General features: G+C 47.6%; 2 protein-coding genes and 1 long non-coding RNA gene across 9 annotated transcripts; all 3 read left to right on the forward strand.

Moving 5' to 3' along the window:
• Positions 1-1,854: 1,854 nt before the first annotated feature.
• Positions 1,855-4,377, forward strand: LOC124673253 (1-aminocyclopropane-1-carboxylate oxidase homolog 3-like). Its single transcript, XM_047209375.1, has 2 exons — positions 1,855-2,712; positions 3,986-4,377. The coding sequence occupies exons 1-2, from the start codon at positions 1,867-1,869 to the stop codon at positions 4,238-4,240; spliced, it is 1,101 nt and encodes a 366-aa protein (XP_047065331.1). The 5' UTR covers positions 1,855-1,866; the 3' UTR covers positions 4,241-4,377.
• A 4,775-nt stretch (positions 4,378-9,152) lies between these two features.
• LOC124708015 (probable carboxylesterase 15) lies at positions 9,153-10,154 on the forward strand. Its single transcript, XM_047239709.1, has one exon. It carries the CDS (start codon positions 9,153-9,155, stop codon positions 10,152-10,154), a length of 1,002 nt encoding a protein of 333 aa, XP_047095665.1.
• Positions 10,155-11,816: 1,662 nt separating this feature from the next.
• Positions 11,817-15,315, forward strand: LOC124673264. 7 transcript variants are annotated; one of them, XR_006992753.1, is made up of 9 exons: positions 11,817-11,975; positions 12,623-12,778; positions 13,265-13,405; positions 13,747-13,906; positions 14,010-14,102; positions 14,223-14,353; positions 14,507-14,584; positions 14,729-14,982; positions 15,076-15,315. It is a non-coding gene; the product is annotated as an uncharacterized LOC124673264 (long non-coding RNA). The 7 variants fall into 7 exon arrangements; XR_006992756.1 differs by having other exon boundaries at positions 13,750-13,906; positions 14,004-14,102; XR_006992752.1 differs by having other exon boundaries at positions 13,750-13,906; positions 14,010-14,106.
• The last annotated feature ends 426 nt before the right edge of the window (positions 15,316-15,741 follow it).

Raw genomic sequence — 15,741 nt, forward strand, 5'->3', positions numbered from 1 at the left:
AACTCCACCGGTTGTCCAACACGATGAAGCGCCTTCAGCCAACACCAATGGGCCGGCTTCCCCCACCGTCGGAAAGAGAGTCCTCGAAATCATGTACCATAAGTACACGCGGGCGTACGTCCTCCGAGTGTCCTCGTTGGCTCCTTCGGGGCATTGTGCAAAGTTAGTCCTGATCCAAGAGAAAGACGCGCCGGCGGGAACTCTCTCCTTTGGATTTGCTGGCGCCGGAGGAACCCTGCCAATAAGCGCCTCCATCTCGCTGGCGCCACCCATCGAAGCCGTGTTCATACACAGTGGCTCGCCTCGAATAGGTAGTCCAAGGATCATGGAAACATCCTGGAGAGTAGGGGCCATCTCGCCGGCCCTCAAGTGGAAGGTGTGAGTCTCCGGCTTCCACCGGTCGACAAGGGCGGTGAGTGCCGAGGGGTTCATGTTCGGCCCCCCACGGCTTACAAGGGATATGAACGGCATAAGACCGGTAGGATGGATGAACTCCGTGTACCTCTCGTCATACGGTATATCCACTGTGCCATGGTAACGAATCTTCAAAGGGTGAAGATCCGTTCCCCTCTCCGTCATATGAACAGCCCGGTGCTCCCTGTCGTACTCTTCATCCAGAAGTCACACCATCCTACATGTTTACACAACCATATTATGAGTCATTCCACTAACAAAAATGAGCAACACATACATGAGAATATATCTAACTTTCGAATCACCTATACATCACACATACATGAGAATTCATATCCAAATACATCACACATATGAATTTCGTAAGACATACCATTCCTAGGCACATAATAGACATATGTAAGACAATAGAATGCATTAGCTAAGTTCCAATTTTGCCTTTCACCACATACATACATAAGGTTCTATACATACACACATACATTCATATCTAGGGTTCCAACAAATATTTGGTTCAAATATGAGTTATTCCATCACAAATAATAGGCATATGTAACAAATTTGAATGCATTTGCTAGGCAAATATTAGACATTTCAACACATACATACATAGGGTTTCAACACATACATGTAAAATTTCATTCAACACATCTAGGGTTCCTACATATCTAGGGTTCCTACATATCTAGGGTTCCTACACATACACATTCAACACATACATAGCCATTTCAAATCTAATTTCCATGTCTAGGGTTCATGTACAAATCTAGCAAGATCTATGAAATTAGTGGATGAATGTGAGGGATTCGAAGGGGATTACCTTGAGGAATGGATGGGGAAGAGATTGGCCGGTCAGATCTGACGAATTTGTGGCCGATTTGTTGGGGGGGAGAGGGAGGGAGGAGGAGGAACCGCCGGCCACCTTGGAGTCTTGAAGAAACAGAGAAGAAGAAGAGGGTCGGGCTGGGGGCGGGCGCGGGCGCCACACTTAAGGAGGAGGAACATGCTAGTGTGGCGCCCGTGGCATCGGCGCCACACATAGAGCCTCGCCAAAACGGCTAAGTCCCAGAAGAATTGTCTCACAGTATGTTTTGGGCAATTGTAAGGGCATGTGTGGCGCCGTTGGGAGGGGCGCCACACATGCTGCCACGTCGGATCGGCGGACCAGCTCAGCGTCGATGGCGCCACGTCGGCTGGGTGTGTGGCGCCGGCAGGAGGGGCGCCACACTGGCATGTGTGACGCCGATGTGTGGGGCACCACACAAAAGGGTTAGATGGGTGAAATAGTTTCGTCGGAGGGTCAATCTGTGCTTTTCTTTAAGTTTTGGGTTATTTTTGTGCAAATGGCCAAATGAAGCCCACGAGGAATTCCCGCCAAGCTCACTTGCAGCCTTCTCAGCTCTATCCCTCTGCTTTCCAAGTCAACTGACGCACGCACGCAACTCCACAGCCATGGCATCCTCCACCGCCGCGGCCGCCCCTGAATCCGGCCGCGCCGCGCTCCTCAAGGCCTTCGACGAGTCCCGCACGGGCGTCCGCGGCCTCGTCGAGTCCGGCGTCTCCACCGTCCCGGACCTCTTCGTCCACCCGGACCCCTACGCCTCCATCCCGCTCGCTCTTCCCGGCGTCTCCATCCCCGTCGTTGACCTCTCCCTCCCCGCGCCCCTCGCCGCCGCCGCCGCCGCGGAGGCCGCCCGCGACTGGGGCTTCTTCTACCTCGTCAACCACGACGCCCTCGTCCCCTCCGACTACCCCGGAAAGGCCCTCGCCGCGGTGCGCGCCTTCCACGAGCTCCCTGCCACCGAGCGCGCCGCGCACTACGGCCGCGCCATGGACAGCGGGGTCTCCTACTTCTCCAACGTGGACCTGTTCCGCTCCCCCGCCGCGAGCTGGCGCGACACCATCCAGCTGGGATTCGGGCCTACGCGCTGCGAAGCGGAGCGGATCCCGCCGGTTTGCCGCTCCGAGATCGTCGACTGGGAAGCGCACGCCACGGCCGTTGCCCGCGCCGTGATGTTGCTGCTCTGCGAGGGGCTCGGTCTGCCGGAGGCGACGCTCGAGGAGGCTTCCTGCCTCGACGGGAAACTCATGGTGTGCCACTACTACCCTGTGTGCCCCGAGCCTGATCGCACCATGGGACTAGTCCCGCACACCGACCCCGGCGTGCTCACCGTCCTTGCGCAGGATCGCGTCGGCGGCCTGCAGGTGAAGCACACCAACCAAGACGGGCAGAGCTACTGGGTGAACGCGGAACCTGTACCCGGCGCCCTCGTGATCAATGTCGGCGATCTCTTGCAGGTAAAATGCACTCTGCTAGTCCCCAAATGCTCCCCGGCCACTGAATTTACTTTCTAAATAAAGTCTGTAACAACTTGATGGATCCTAGCTATATTTGAATTACCTACACACTACAACATGTATTCTATCAATTCTGCAAAACCTGATGAATCAACAACATGTGTACATCAGCTTGCTCAACAATTTCCACATGTTCGTTTTTTTTTAATATAGGGCAGTTCAACAATTTTTATTTAGTCAATGAAGCCAAACACACATCTTGAGTTGGAGTTGCGCTAGTTAAGGGCAATGGATGAATTTTACTATTAGCAAATAGTTCATACTGTGTTATGAACCTCCAAACTAATCAACATTACACGTTTCTATGTCCTAGACAATCTTTTTTTTTTTAGGTATAAGAACACATATATTAAAATAGCAGCAGGTCGCCTCATTAAAAACCTTCCAGTCCCCTTAGGTAGCCTGGTAAGGAAAAGAGTACGTAAGAAACCTGCTGCCCAGTGATTACAAAGTGTTCGTACAAACTAAGGCACACCTTAACCCTTACAATCGTTTGTGATCAACTCTAACGCACATGCTGGGGCTGAATCACGTAAAGAACCACTAAAACCAGACTTGCCTAATTGCGCTAATACATGCGCTACCTTATTACACTCACGGTCTACTTTCTGGATTCTAATATCTGGGTGAAACCTTAGAAGTTCTTGGATCTCCCGGTAGATACACCAAAGTGATGATCTATCAACTGATTCCGCCGCAATAGCCGTCACCACCCTAGACAATCTTGACTGCATTATCATCAATAGTTTCAAAAAGGTACATGCTTAATAAATGTAACTAAACAATTGTTCAACAATTCACCACCTATAATAATTGGTAACCTGCAATTCACTAGCTAGCTTTATTGTAAGAAACTATTGACTCGGTCGTCCATCAACAGAAGCAACATGATTTGTAAATGTGGGTCAACTTCTTTTGTTTCATCAGATTCGGTGGAACACTCAATATGATTTTTGTTAATCTGCACGAACTACCATCTTCTTTCATGTTATTAATAATTTTATGATTTATGAAGCTGGAAAGTAGCCCACAATGAAAAAGATGATGTTTTGTTTGTTAAATTATTTTGTAGTGTTTGAAAAATTGTCGGACTAGACTATTAAACACGCAACATGTATATAAACTAGTAAGTTTCATTTGTAAACATGGTGCACAACTTCGAGTGGCACATATCTTCTCTGCAGATTTTTTTTCTTACATATCCTTTTATCAGATAATGTCCAATGATAAGTACAAGAGTGTGGAACACAGAGTGGTAATGAATCCGTGCGAAGAAGCCAGAGTATCTATTGGGATCTTTTTCAATCCTGGAAAGACAGGAGAGTCAGTCTTTTATGGACCATTGCTAGAGCTAGCTACTTCAGAAAACCCACCAAAGTACAGGAGTTTCACCATCTCCGAATTTTTAGGTGCCTTCTTGAAACGAGACCTTGCTAGCAAAGCTCTGATCGAGCACTTCAAGTTGTAAGATTATTTGTTGCCAAATAATCCCTCCATTCCTATTTATAAGATGTTTTGGCAAGCCAATTAAGCTTGTGAAAATATCTTCTAAAAGGGAACAAAGGAAGTGATGTTTCATTTTACAAACATATAACTATGTGGCCATCTTTCTGATAATGCAAGACATTACTCTTACATGGATAAGTCATGCTGCTCTCTATTTCGTTTTGTCTACATAGCGTATCCCAAGATGAATTATAGTAACTCTCTTGTGCAATCATCATATTCTTTGTATCGCAATGGTTGGCTTATGGAGCCAATTGTGGCCTCAAATCTGGTTCTACCTTCGACAATCCTGCCCCAACCAGCCTGCATACTTTGCTCGCTGATATGCTGTTTCTTCCAGTAAAGTTTTTACATGTTCTTTGGAATGCAGTTTCAAGTGAACCAATATGTGCATTAAATGTGTACATTTCTTTCTGCAACTATCATTGCTTGACCCACTAGCTTGAGTATGTTTGTCAAAATTTCGGTATCTGCCGTTTCGTAAATGAGAACAAGGTACCACTGCAGCTTGGATCACATGCTTATATTCTGTATTTTTTGTCCACTTGGTTGGAACATATTTATATTAAAATATATGTTGCAAACTAATTGAAGTGTGGGTAATGCAGACATGGGAATCAATTTCCCAATGCTCTCTTCAGCCACATTGAGGAGACTTCACACATCTAGAATGAGCGGTTTGTATTGGAGGAGTTCAGAAATTCATTAGCCTTGTAATTTCCCTTTTGTCCTCATGTTAGTTCCAGAAACATTTAAAATGTTTAGATCTGGTGATTGATCCTTCTCTTATTAACCGTGTAATGCCATAAGAAACCTATATTAGTGTGGTTGGTTCGAGGTGTGGTTGTACAACCCACGACATATATTTCAGTCATCTTCTGCCCATCCTGTACTCTTTCTGGGTTATAGTTTTGCGTAATTCTTCAATTCGAACAGAAATATAATTCTTGAAAAAAATCCTGAATTATGATGTATCCCACTTTCCATTATGTCGAGATAGAAGCAAAACTAAATCCTAAGTTACTCCATGATTTTCGTCTCTTTCATCCAGCCTACCGAGCATAGCTTGCCACATCAAGTTATACATTTGGAGAATTACCTATCATTCATGCTACATTGTTCATTTCTATAAGCTTTGGGGAAGAAGGGAAATATGTCGGATTATTTTACCATGCAGAGCTGATTTGCAGGCAGTTTGTCCAAAGCAATGCTATTGTACATATACTCCATCTTTGGTCACGAGAAATCTTGATTTTTGTGGTTTAGCAGCAAGCGTGCAGATTAATCTTTGTTTTGGAGAAGGTATTTCCTGAAGGGTTCAACGGCCCAATGTATTCCGCAACATGCAGTTTAGGGTGTATTGCAATCCAGAAGATCGCCTGTCAGGCTAGCTAGCTTGTTGAATTGGGGAAGAAACTAAACTTGCTTTTCGTTTCTTTCATCCAGCATACCGGAGCATAGCTTGCCACATCAAGTTATACGTACGTCTGGATAATTACCTATCATTCATGCCACATGGTTCATTTCTATAAACTTTGCGGAAGCATGGAAACAAGTCCAATTATTTTACCATGCAGAGCTGATTTGCTGGCAGTTTTACCAAACCAATGCAATTGTTCATGTACTCCACCTTTGGTCCGAGAAATTTTGATTTTTTTGGTTTAGCATATGAAGCTTTTTACTCAAAAACACAAGGGGTCCATGAGTCCTGGTTTGAAATAATAATATCCAAAAAGCAGAGTGTAAAGGTACAATCTGATGTACATGTAAATGCTACCACGGAGTCTGATGTAATGTGAGTGCTACCAGGGAGTATCACTCTTTCGATTTTGAACTGGTTCGACTTGGAAATGGTCCAAGTTTTATTTAAATATACAATTAGTGTCCATGATCCAATACAATTAGTTTTATTTAAATACACAATTAGTAGCATCTCAAAAAGGATGTAAGAGATTTATCTCAAAAGATTTATCTAAAGTTGGATTTATCTCAAAAAGGATGTTGCAGATTTATCTAATTATCTCAAAAAGGATGTAATTTATTATACAGATAAATCCAACTTTAGATAAATCTCCTTTTTGAGACAATTAGTGTCCATGATCCAATACAAGAAGGTTTGGTCGTACCCGAAGGTAGTATCGTCATTGCTGGGCATGGCATCGCAAACCTCGCTGCCGACGAGGAACACATTCATAGCCCTACATACTGGCACATCTCCCACTCGATGCCACCACCGTCACCCCCTCCCACCCAAATTTAGCGGCTTTGGCATTGCCAACGCTGCTTTCCGAAATTGCCACCATGCCAGGAGTTAGTTGTGGCCTCGCTGACACGAGCCGAGTCAGCCTCGCAACTTTGTTGAACTAGTTGCTTTTCACCGTTCCTAAATTGGCTGCAATATTTGTCAAATATTGTAAGCCCCTCGGCACGTAGGAAACTTCACAAAAGCGGGTACGGAATTTTAAAACGGCAGTAGATAATTTAACATTAACAACGACATTAATATTTGTCAGTGGTGTAGGCCCCCTTACAGCAGTGATGGGTATAATCTTCATGACAACCCGATGTAATGCATCTGTAGGCAACTCCAAAACAGCATAGGCAACCTCACATCACAGGTAGGCAACTTCGCGTCACCACGAGGCAACTTCACATAAGCATGAAGCAAGTTCAGTGTTGCGGTAGGCAGCTTTATAACAACGACAAGCAACTTCACACCAGTAGTAGGCAACTTTCGCAGCCGCGAAAGGGAACTTGACAATTTGGTAACAATTTTTTGCTAGGAAAAATTACAACTAAGGTATACTCTATGTAACTTCTCAATAACAAATGGAAGTCCGGAGTGACACTAGGGAAAGTCTGAACAGGTGCTCGGGGAACTCCAGCGCGGGACTCGTGGAAAGTCTAGAGCACATGGGGGAGTTTCACAACGAATCCATCCGATCATATGTTCCTGCGGGTGGGGACCTCGAATCCCAGGGGTGGCATACATTGGCGCAGGGAGGACGAAAATTGTCAACCAGTAAAAAAAAAAAGAACAACTTAATCGTGATAGAAGGCAAATTTCAAGTAATATGGTCACGGTGAAAGGCAATTTATAAGCATTGATAAACAATATTATAAGCAACTTAATAAGGCAAAAGCTTTTTTGCCCGTTTCAAAAAAACAAGGTGGAGGGAAAATTAAAGTTTTTATATGCAACTTTGTCACGGTGTAGGCAAAATGCAGGTTCTATCTAAAAAAGGTCTACCTAGACACAAATCACAAAAAAGGTTGTAGCCTATTTTTGAAATTCCTGCCAATCCACGGGTCTTCAAGCAAAATAACGAAGAGATAATCTCCTTTGACCCTTTCTCCATAAAACTGCCGCACGGGGGTTGTTTTGGATACCGGTTTGATAATTTTCTCAGAGGGGACTGGGATTGCCGGTAACCATGGTTACCGGTGGTAACCACTTAAATACCGCACGAGATCTGAAACCAAAATTTGAATTCAAATGTTGAGAAAATTTGAATTTAGTTGGTTACCGCCTACCAAGGTCAGAACGCGAGGAGGGAGCGTGAGGGTTCGGCTGCGATGGGGTGAGATCGAGCAAGTGTGTAGGGTTCAACTGCACGTTTTTGGGCTAAGCCCAAATTCAAACCGGGCCGAATTTTTTTGGCCGAGAAGCCCATTTACCGGAGGGGGCTGGGAAATGTGGTAACCGGCCGGTAACCTCGGTAAATTAACCGGTAACCAAAACCTTGGGTGGCCACCGACTCCATCCTGTGATGGGTCATTGTCGAATGGAGCCGGCCGCTTCAGGAAGAAGCACCACGCAGGTGTCGCGACACTGCCTCGGGTAGGCGGACACAGGGATCCGCTCCGGTGAAGAGACGCCGCCAAGGACGGTTCCTGGGCTGCGCGCGTCGCGGGGAATATGGACTCTGGAGCACGCCAACGAAGGGAACCGGAGGCATATGCGAGGCTGCGGCTGGCGATGCGCGGGAGGAAGTGCACCATGGCTACGCGGGAGCACCATCCGGAAGGAAATCGGGGAGAGAAGCAAGGTTAGGGAGACGGTGAAGGGTTGACGACGCGGGTAGGTTCTTCTGGAGGAGCCGGTTTTGTTGTTTAGCGCGTGCGCTCGAGACGCCGATTGAGCGCAGCCTGCGCTCGGAAGATTTCGGGTAAAAATAATTGTATTTTAAGCTTTTTGTACTACTCCCTCGGATACAAAATATGTATTCGTGACTCAGTATAAACTTTGTAATAGTTTAGTTAACTTAGTACAATTTTTTTTAAAAAAAACTTAATTACTAAAGAAGTCGAATCAAGCTAACTCACTAGTTGACCGTTTTAGGAGTCGAACCGAACTGGCTCAGCTCGCTCGAATTCTAGGTCTAGTAGACTACCCACAATGGGAGTATCATAACTAGTATCACGCATCACATGCATGCAAAAGCCGATGTGTCACATTAATAAATGAAGAAAAAATGATAGTATTAGTATCATAGGTAGATACTGTATCATAGCACGTAGAATTAGAAAAATTAATGTCAAATCAATTTTGTACACACTTTTGCATTGAGATTCTACAAATCACTAAATATAATTAACTTATGATACTACTACATGATATTATGCATTGTAAAGATAGTATCACACACTAGTATTATATGCATGATAGTACTATATGATACTCCCCATTGTGAGAGGATCCCCGAATGAACTCGGGAACATAACAAAAAACGAAGCTAGAGTTTACATCCGAGCCACAGGCTGAGTCAATACTTGAGAGCTCGTATACAGTTGCTGCTATTTAAATGGCCCTAACCTCGCGACTCACCCACAAAACACAAAAGCACCATCACTAGCTACACTGCCAAGACAAGATGGCCTCTTCCCCCTCGCCGGCCTCCGCCATCTCCGGTGACGCGCCGCCGCGCGTGGTCGAGGACTGCCTCGGCATGGTCCAGCTCCTCAGCGACGGCACCGTGCAGCGGGCCGTGCCGCCCCTCGTCCTCCCCGGTACGCCATCGCAGACCACGTCTCCTGTCCCGTGGAAGGACGTCACCTACGACGAGACCCGCAACCTGCGCCTGCGCATGTACGTCCCGTCCACCGACGCGGGCAAGAAGCTGCCGGTGCTCGTCTACTTCCACGGCGGCGGCTTCTGCGGGGGCAGTTTCGCCATGCCCGGCTTCCACGACGCCTGCCTCCGCCTCGCCGCCGAGCTCCCCGCCGTCGTGCTCTCCGTCGACTACCGCCTCGCGCCGGAGCACCGCCTGCCCGCGGCGCTCGAGGACGTCGACACCCTCTTCTCCTGGCTGCGCGGCCAAGCCATGGACGGGTGCCTCCTCGCGGGACCGGCGGACCTCGGGCGCGTGTTCGTGTCGGGCGACTCGGCGGGCGCGAACATCGCGCACCACGTGGCCGTCCGCGTGGGATCGGGCGCGCTGGACGCCGGCCCTGTCCGGATCGCCGGGTACGTGCTCCTCTGGCCGTACTTCGGGGGCGAGCGGAGGACGGCGTCGGAGGCGGCGTGCCCGGCTGGGGTGTTCCTGACGCTCGAGCTGTACGACCAGATGTGGAGGCTGGCGCTGCCGGCGGGCGCGAGCAGGGACCACCCGGCGGCGAACCCGTTCGGCCCGGAGAGCCCCCCGCTGGACGGCGTGGACCTCCCGCCGGTGCTCGTCGCGGTAGGCGGCGGCGACATGCTTGTCGACCGGAGCGCGGACTACGTCGCTCGGCTCAAGGCCGCCGGCAAACGCGCGGAGCTGGTGGAGTTTGCAGGGCAGGGCCATGGGTTCTCGGTGTTCGAGCCACATGGCGAGGCGGCGGGTGAGCTGGTCCGCGTCGTGCGCCGCTTCGTGCTCAGCGCGCCGCCCAACTGATCGGTGCTCGCGTTGCTTGTTTGGCGCGGCTCTCGCTCGTGTGTGCCGTCGTCTTGTGAGCTGGGAATCGCTAAATCCTTGATGTCGCGAAATATTTGCGCGCGCAGCAAAACAACAACTAGAATTGAATCACGCACGCACGCACGCGAGGTAGAAGGATGCCACAGCTCAGGTTAAGATGTACTGTACGTACCTCCTCGGTGTGCATGAGCCTTTGCCCGAGACGGCTGCTACCGCTCGCTGGACCATGGAGCAATCCCGGTCGTCTGACGCGCGCCGAAGTGGAACAAGACACGCGCCGTCCCCAACCAACCCATCCCCATCCCCATTTCGATCGATTCGATTCATTCGATTTCTTCCCAACCCAATAAAGAAACCCTAGCTAGCTAACCCCCACCCCACCCTCCCTCTCCCTCTGCGCTCCACCCCACACAGCCAGAGGCGGTGCCGTTGCCGTCGACGAGGCGGGCTCGCTCGCCGGAGCGCGCGTGCGGCGCTCCGTCGGCCTAGCCTCGCCGCCTCGCGCCATCCGCACGCAGCAGGATCCGGAGCAGGTGCGGCCAAGTTCCTCCCGCCGCTCGCCGCCCGCCAGATCCGCGGCGACAAGAAGATGCTGGCCACGGTGACCAATTCCTCCTCTCCACTCCACTCTCTCTTCACACTCCCCCCACCTCCTTGGACGATTCGACTCTGTTCTGCATCTGCCAGGAGAGTGTTCAAAGACACGGACGTTTTCTTCTTCTTTAAAAACTTGCTTGCTGCGGTGCCATCTTGAATCCAGGGTCCCAAATGCTGCCCGCCCGCCCTCTCTCATGCTAGATCCAATGACTGCTGCTTCGTCAGAGGATCTAGATGAACTTTCATATTCAGATTCGGTTCCAGTAGTACTCCCTCCGTTCTTTTTTAATTGACTCAGATTTAGTACAACTTTGTACTAAATTTGAGTCAATTAAAAGAGAACGGAGGGAGTAGCATTTTTAATTTCCCCCCCTACTCTGTAATCATCCAAGACAAATTCCAGCACTTGTTGTTTGTGCTGTTGAGCTGTACTAACTTGCTCACTTTCGAATGCTGTGATGTGTATGTGCAGGGACGGGAGGCTGCTGCAGTCTTGGCCCTGCCTGCCCACTCAACCCTGTCCCTTCCCCTCGTTCCGGCTCCGGTGCCGGCCATGCTGCACCCGACCTGCTGCTAGCCACCACCGCAGGGACGCCTGCAAGCTCGGCGAGGGGAGGGGGAGCTTCGGGCAGGGAGCGGCAAAGTCTGCCTCGTCCGCGCGCACCGGCCACGACGACGTGCAGGTACGGCAAACACTCCCTCCCCTTGGACAATTCAAATCCATTCTGCCAGGAAGGTGTTAAAAACACAAGACGTTTCTTTTCTACTTACTTGCTGTGGTGCCAAATGCTGCCCTCTCCCATCTTTGATCCATGAGCGCTTCTTTAGATGTACTCCACTATAGTTGCTTGCTTCTGATTCGTGAGAGCATCTAGATGAACTTGGATATTCAGATTCGTTTCCACCAGCATTTTCCCACCCTACTCTATATATAATTCGAGCACACTCATGTGTTATGCATCAGCAGAGCTTGAGCTTGTTTCTGTTGAGCTCTACAAATTTGCTCACTTTCTTCTGCTGTGCTGTGTATGTGCAGGGACGGGGGAGGCTGCTGCAGTCTACCGTGGCTGCTTCGTTCCCGGCTCCGGTGGTGGCCATGCTACACCCCCCGAGCTGCTGCCAGCGTCGACCTGGCGCTGGCCAGCACTACAGGGACGTCTGCAAGGCCGGCGAAAGTTCTGCCTCGCCTGCACCGACGTGCAGGTACGACAAACACTTCCCCACGATTTTCCTCTGCATACGAGTATAGCTGTGACCTCGAATTGGCCTTGTGATCCCTATACTTTCTGGGTTTTGGTGACCCCTGTACTCTTGTTTTTTTTTAAATTTAACTTGTTGTTTCGTGGACTCGATCAGTGTCAAGCTTAAACCTGACCAAGGCTGAAGCTTTAACCTAGACAACTTGCTTCTTTTCCATCCAAAATAACTCGAGCACACTGATGATCTAGCATCATCCTAAATGTTTGGGTTCAGACATGCTTTAAATGCTTGGCCAAATGTAATTCGACCTTCTCAAATTTCATGATGCTTCAATATTTCTTTTTAACCTTATATGCTTCAATAGCATGAAGCACCTCTGTAGCCTCCTCAATTGCGTGATTAAAATTTGACCATACGTTTTCACCATCTAGTACTCCTCGACTTCTTCTGTAACTTGTGCACATCCCAGGATTGCAAATCACTTTTAGGATCTGATCATGAATTTTCTGGGTGTTCCTTGTAATCCTCGTGTAGCTGGCCTTCATTGTGCTTGTATTTAATTCACAAGTCAAGGTGCTTTTCATGTAAATGCAATTACATGCTTTCCAGTTTGTATATTATTACATCACAATTGATTCGACTTGTCTCAGGTTCCTATTCCGGTGGTGATGATGCTATCTACCGCAGCTCCTGATGGTGCTGCCAGCACTGTCTGTGTAGCCGAGAGCTGCCCCTGTTTTCTATGACTGGGACCTCTCCTACAACACTGCGTCCCCCATCGGAAGGTCTCTATTTCTCTTTCTCAGGTACTCTCTATTTTCCTTGGACTGTGCAATGTATGCTTTGCGTTGGAGTGAGGTTCCGTATTGTTTACTACCTTGCTGTGATGTAAAGGTGTTCCCTGTCCAGTCAACATCCAGTGCTGTTCTGGTTGTATCTGCCCGATATTTGCTCTCCAATGAAAATAAAAAGTTGACCTGACCATCTAGTAAATTATCTTTTAGCCTTCACACACACGCAGAGTTTGATATCCTCGCTGTACGTACTTGGCTGTTTGTTCATGAGCTATTCTAGATATTCTGCACCTACCTGGATCGTACTCAGTTTGAGTATAAGCTTACACATTGGTTTGTAAGCATCAAGCTAATACTTGTGGAGATAATTACAAGACTTCAGAAGCGTTTCTTATCTTTTTTTTTGTACTTTCTTTTATCTGTTTTGCCATTGAATGCTTATATACATGTTATCTGTCTCCGGAAGCAACTGAAGAAACTTATTGGTTTATGTTTCAGGGGAGAGCTTTTATAATCCCGATGTTCCAAAAGCGTGGTGGTGTTGCTGTCCACCAGAGCTGCTGCCTCTATCCGTGCCACCGAGCTGAAGCTGCTGGTGTCCATTGGTATGCTTCACCAAGTAGCTTCACTTATTAATTGGTATGCTTTTGCTAATATTGGTGGTGCTATTTACAAGACTTCAGAAATATCTCTTTGTCCAAGTCATTTCTACTCTTTTTAATCTGTTTTAGTTCATCTGAAATCATTTGGATCAAAGCATCAGTATCCTCCCGTCTTTGTAATTACTGTAATGATATTGAAAATGCAAATGATTCCCAGTTTCCTACTGTCTTCCTAATAATTACAAAAACCACCTTCCAATCTTATGTAGCTACCAGTTGCTGAAAAAACACCTTCCAATCTTCTGCAGCCCCAGTTTCCTCCTATCTTTGTAATTACCGAAATGATATTGAATTGACCAATTTCGATTTGGCTACTAGCAGGATAGGCTTTTGTGGATGGCCGCACGATTTCCGCAGCGGCAGATGCGGCATGCTAGTGATGTTGCTGGAGAGGATACCGATGACCAGGACTTCCATGACCAATGAGGTGTTCAGGATGGCAACGCTCGCCGGCATCACCATCAAGTACGGAGTCGAGGTAAACTATGATCTACCTTGCTTGCTTTGAACTGATTGCACATGTGATCAAATAAATTACTTTCCTGGAGTGATTTATGATGTTTCTCAATTGCAAGTCTCAGATGGCTGTGAGCATAGAAGGCTGCTGGTCTGATGCATGACCGGAGGTTGGAATAACAACAAGTGAAAGCATGACCGGAGGTTGTAATAATCATGTAGGTACTGTAATTGTGATTGTATTTAATTCACAAGCCAGTCTGCTTTTCGTGATGTTACTGCAGTTACAAGCTTTTCAGCTTATACTATTACATCACAATTTATTTGACTTGTCACAGGTTCCTATTCCGGTGGTGCTGCTGTCCACCGGAGCTCCTGATTGCGCTGCCAGCGTCCGTGTCGCCAAGCCAATGGCCTGTTCACACGGCCTCCTCCTTTTCTTCCTGTTAATGGTTGCCACTGCCTGCAGGTGAGACCAATTCCCTGATCTGCTGCAGTTATCTGTAGCTGTACACCTACATTTTTCATGAAATATTCTCAGCATATAGTTGAAAATAATGATTATGTAAATTCTGAGAATTGGCAAGTACCTGATTATTCATGTCATGTCCATTCGCTGCAGCCTAAAACTGTGAATGCATTTCAACGGTGGAGCTGGATGATGTTAAGCTTTGCTGATGTAAGACTTCAGGATAATCAGGTACAAAAATCACCTTCCAATCTTAAGATGTTAAGCTTTGCTGAGGTTTCAGGCTTTTACCGAAATGACTCCGCAGTTTCCTCCTGTCTTTGGAAGTACTACCTCTGTTCTTTATTAATTGACGCCAGGCATGTACTTGTGTAGGCTACTTTCTCTGTACAACTCACGTCAATTTAATCCGAACGGAGGGAGTACTGAAATGATGTTGATGGAGTCCGCAGGAAAGGCTTTTGTGGCTGGCCGCACGATTTCCGCAGCGACACATGCAGCGTGCTAGTGATGTTGATGGAGTCGATGCCAGCACCACACGTGTCCCGTGGATGACCATGCCATCCATGACCACGAGGTGTTCAGGATGTGGCAACACTCCCGGCATCACCACCAAGTACGGACTCGAGGTAATCTATGATCTTGCTTGCTTTGAACTGATTGCACCTGTGATCGAATTGATTCCTTTCCTGAACTGATTTATGATGTTTCTCAATTGCAAGTCTCAGAAGGGTGGGAGCATAGAAGGCTTGCTGGTCTGATGCATGACCGGAGGGTGGAAAGAACAAGTGAAAGCTGAACTCTTGTTTGGTTTGAACGCCTGGGTTATTGGTTGTTGATAGCTATTTGTGACTCCAAATCTGGAATGTTTGGTGGTACTTGATGTTTCTTGTAATACTCCAGAGTGTAACGCCAGTTTGGTTGGACTTGCGATGGATTTGAGTTGTGCTGTTGCTCTTTTATTGATTATTACTGTTTCAGTTGGCTGATTAGAAAAAATAAGGTTAAGTAATGACGAATTTTCAGAGGCACACAAATTGGCCATAATCGACCAGAGTAGTGGGCCGATGATGAAGTAGACATTGTCATGAGTTGGACCTGCACATTCACGTGCGGGATCCAGCTAGCTAGCCCAAATAGAAGGAAAAGAGAGTGAAGCTAGCTGTGACTTTTTGTTTAACTTTAACCCAACATGCTTGGTAAGCTACCCAAACCAACAATAAATAAACTAGTCTGGCTTGATGTGCTCTTGGGGTGATTTACACAAAAATAACCCTTTATAGGGAATAAAAAGCATGAAATGATCCTTCGGTCAAACTATTTTACGTCTTTAACCCTTTTGTGTGGCGCCTTTCGAAGGACACCACACCTGTCTATGTGGTGTCTGT

The sequence above is a fragment of the Lolium rigidum genome, chromosome 1 (assembly GCF_022539505.1).
Source record: "Lolium rigidum isolate FL_2022 chromosome 1, APGP_CSIRO_Lrig_0.1, whole genome shotgun sequence".
Lineage (NCBI taxonomy): Eukaryota > Viridiplantae > Streptophyta > Magnoliopsida > Poales > Poaceae > Lolium > Lolium rigidum.

What these genes read in the sequence shown, in the direction of transcription:
- LOC124673253 (XM_047209375.1), top strand. Translation starts at nt 1,867, where the DNA reads ATGGCATCCTCCACCGCCGCGGCCGCCCCTGAATCCGGCCGCGCCGCG. An exon ending in ATGTCGGCGATCTCTTGCAG is followed by an intron (nt 2,713 to 3,985) that starts GTAAAATGCACT and finishes TCCTTTTATCAG; the next exon opens with ATAATGTCCAATGATAAGTA.
- LOC124708015 (XM_047239709.1), top strand. Translation starts at nt 9,153, where the DNA reads ATGGCCTCTTCCCCCTCGCCGGCCTCCGCCATCTCCGGTGACGCGCCG.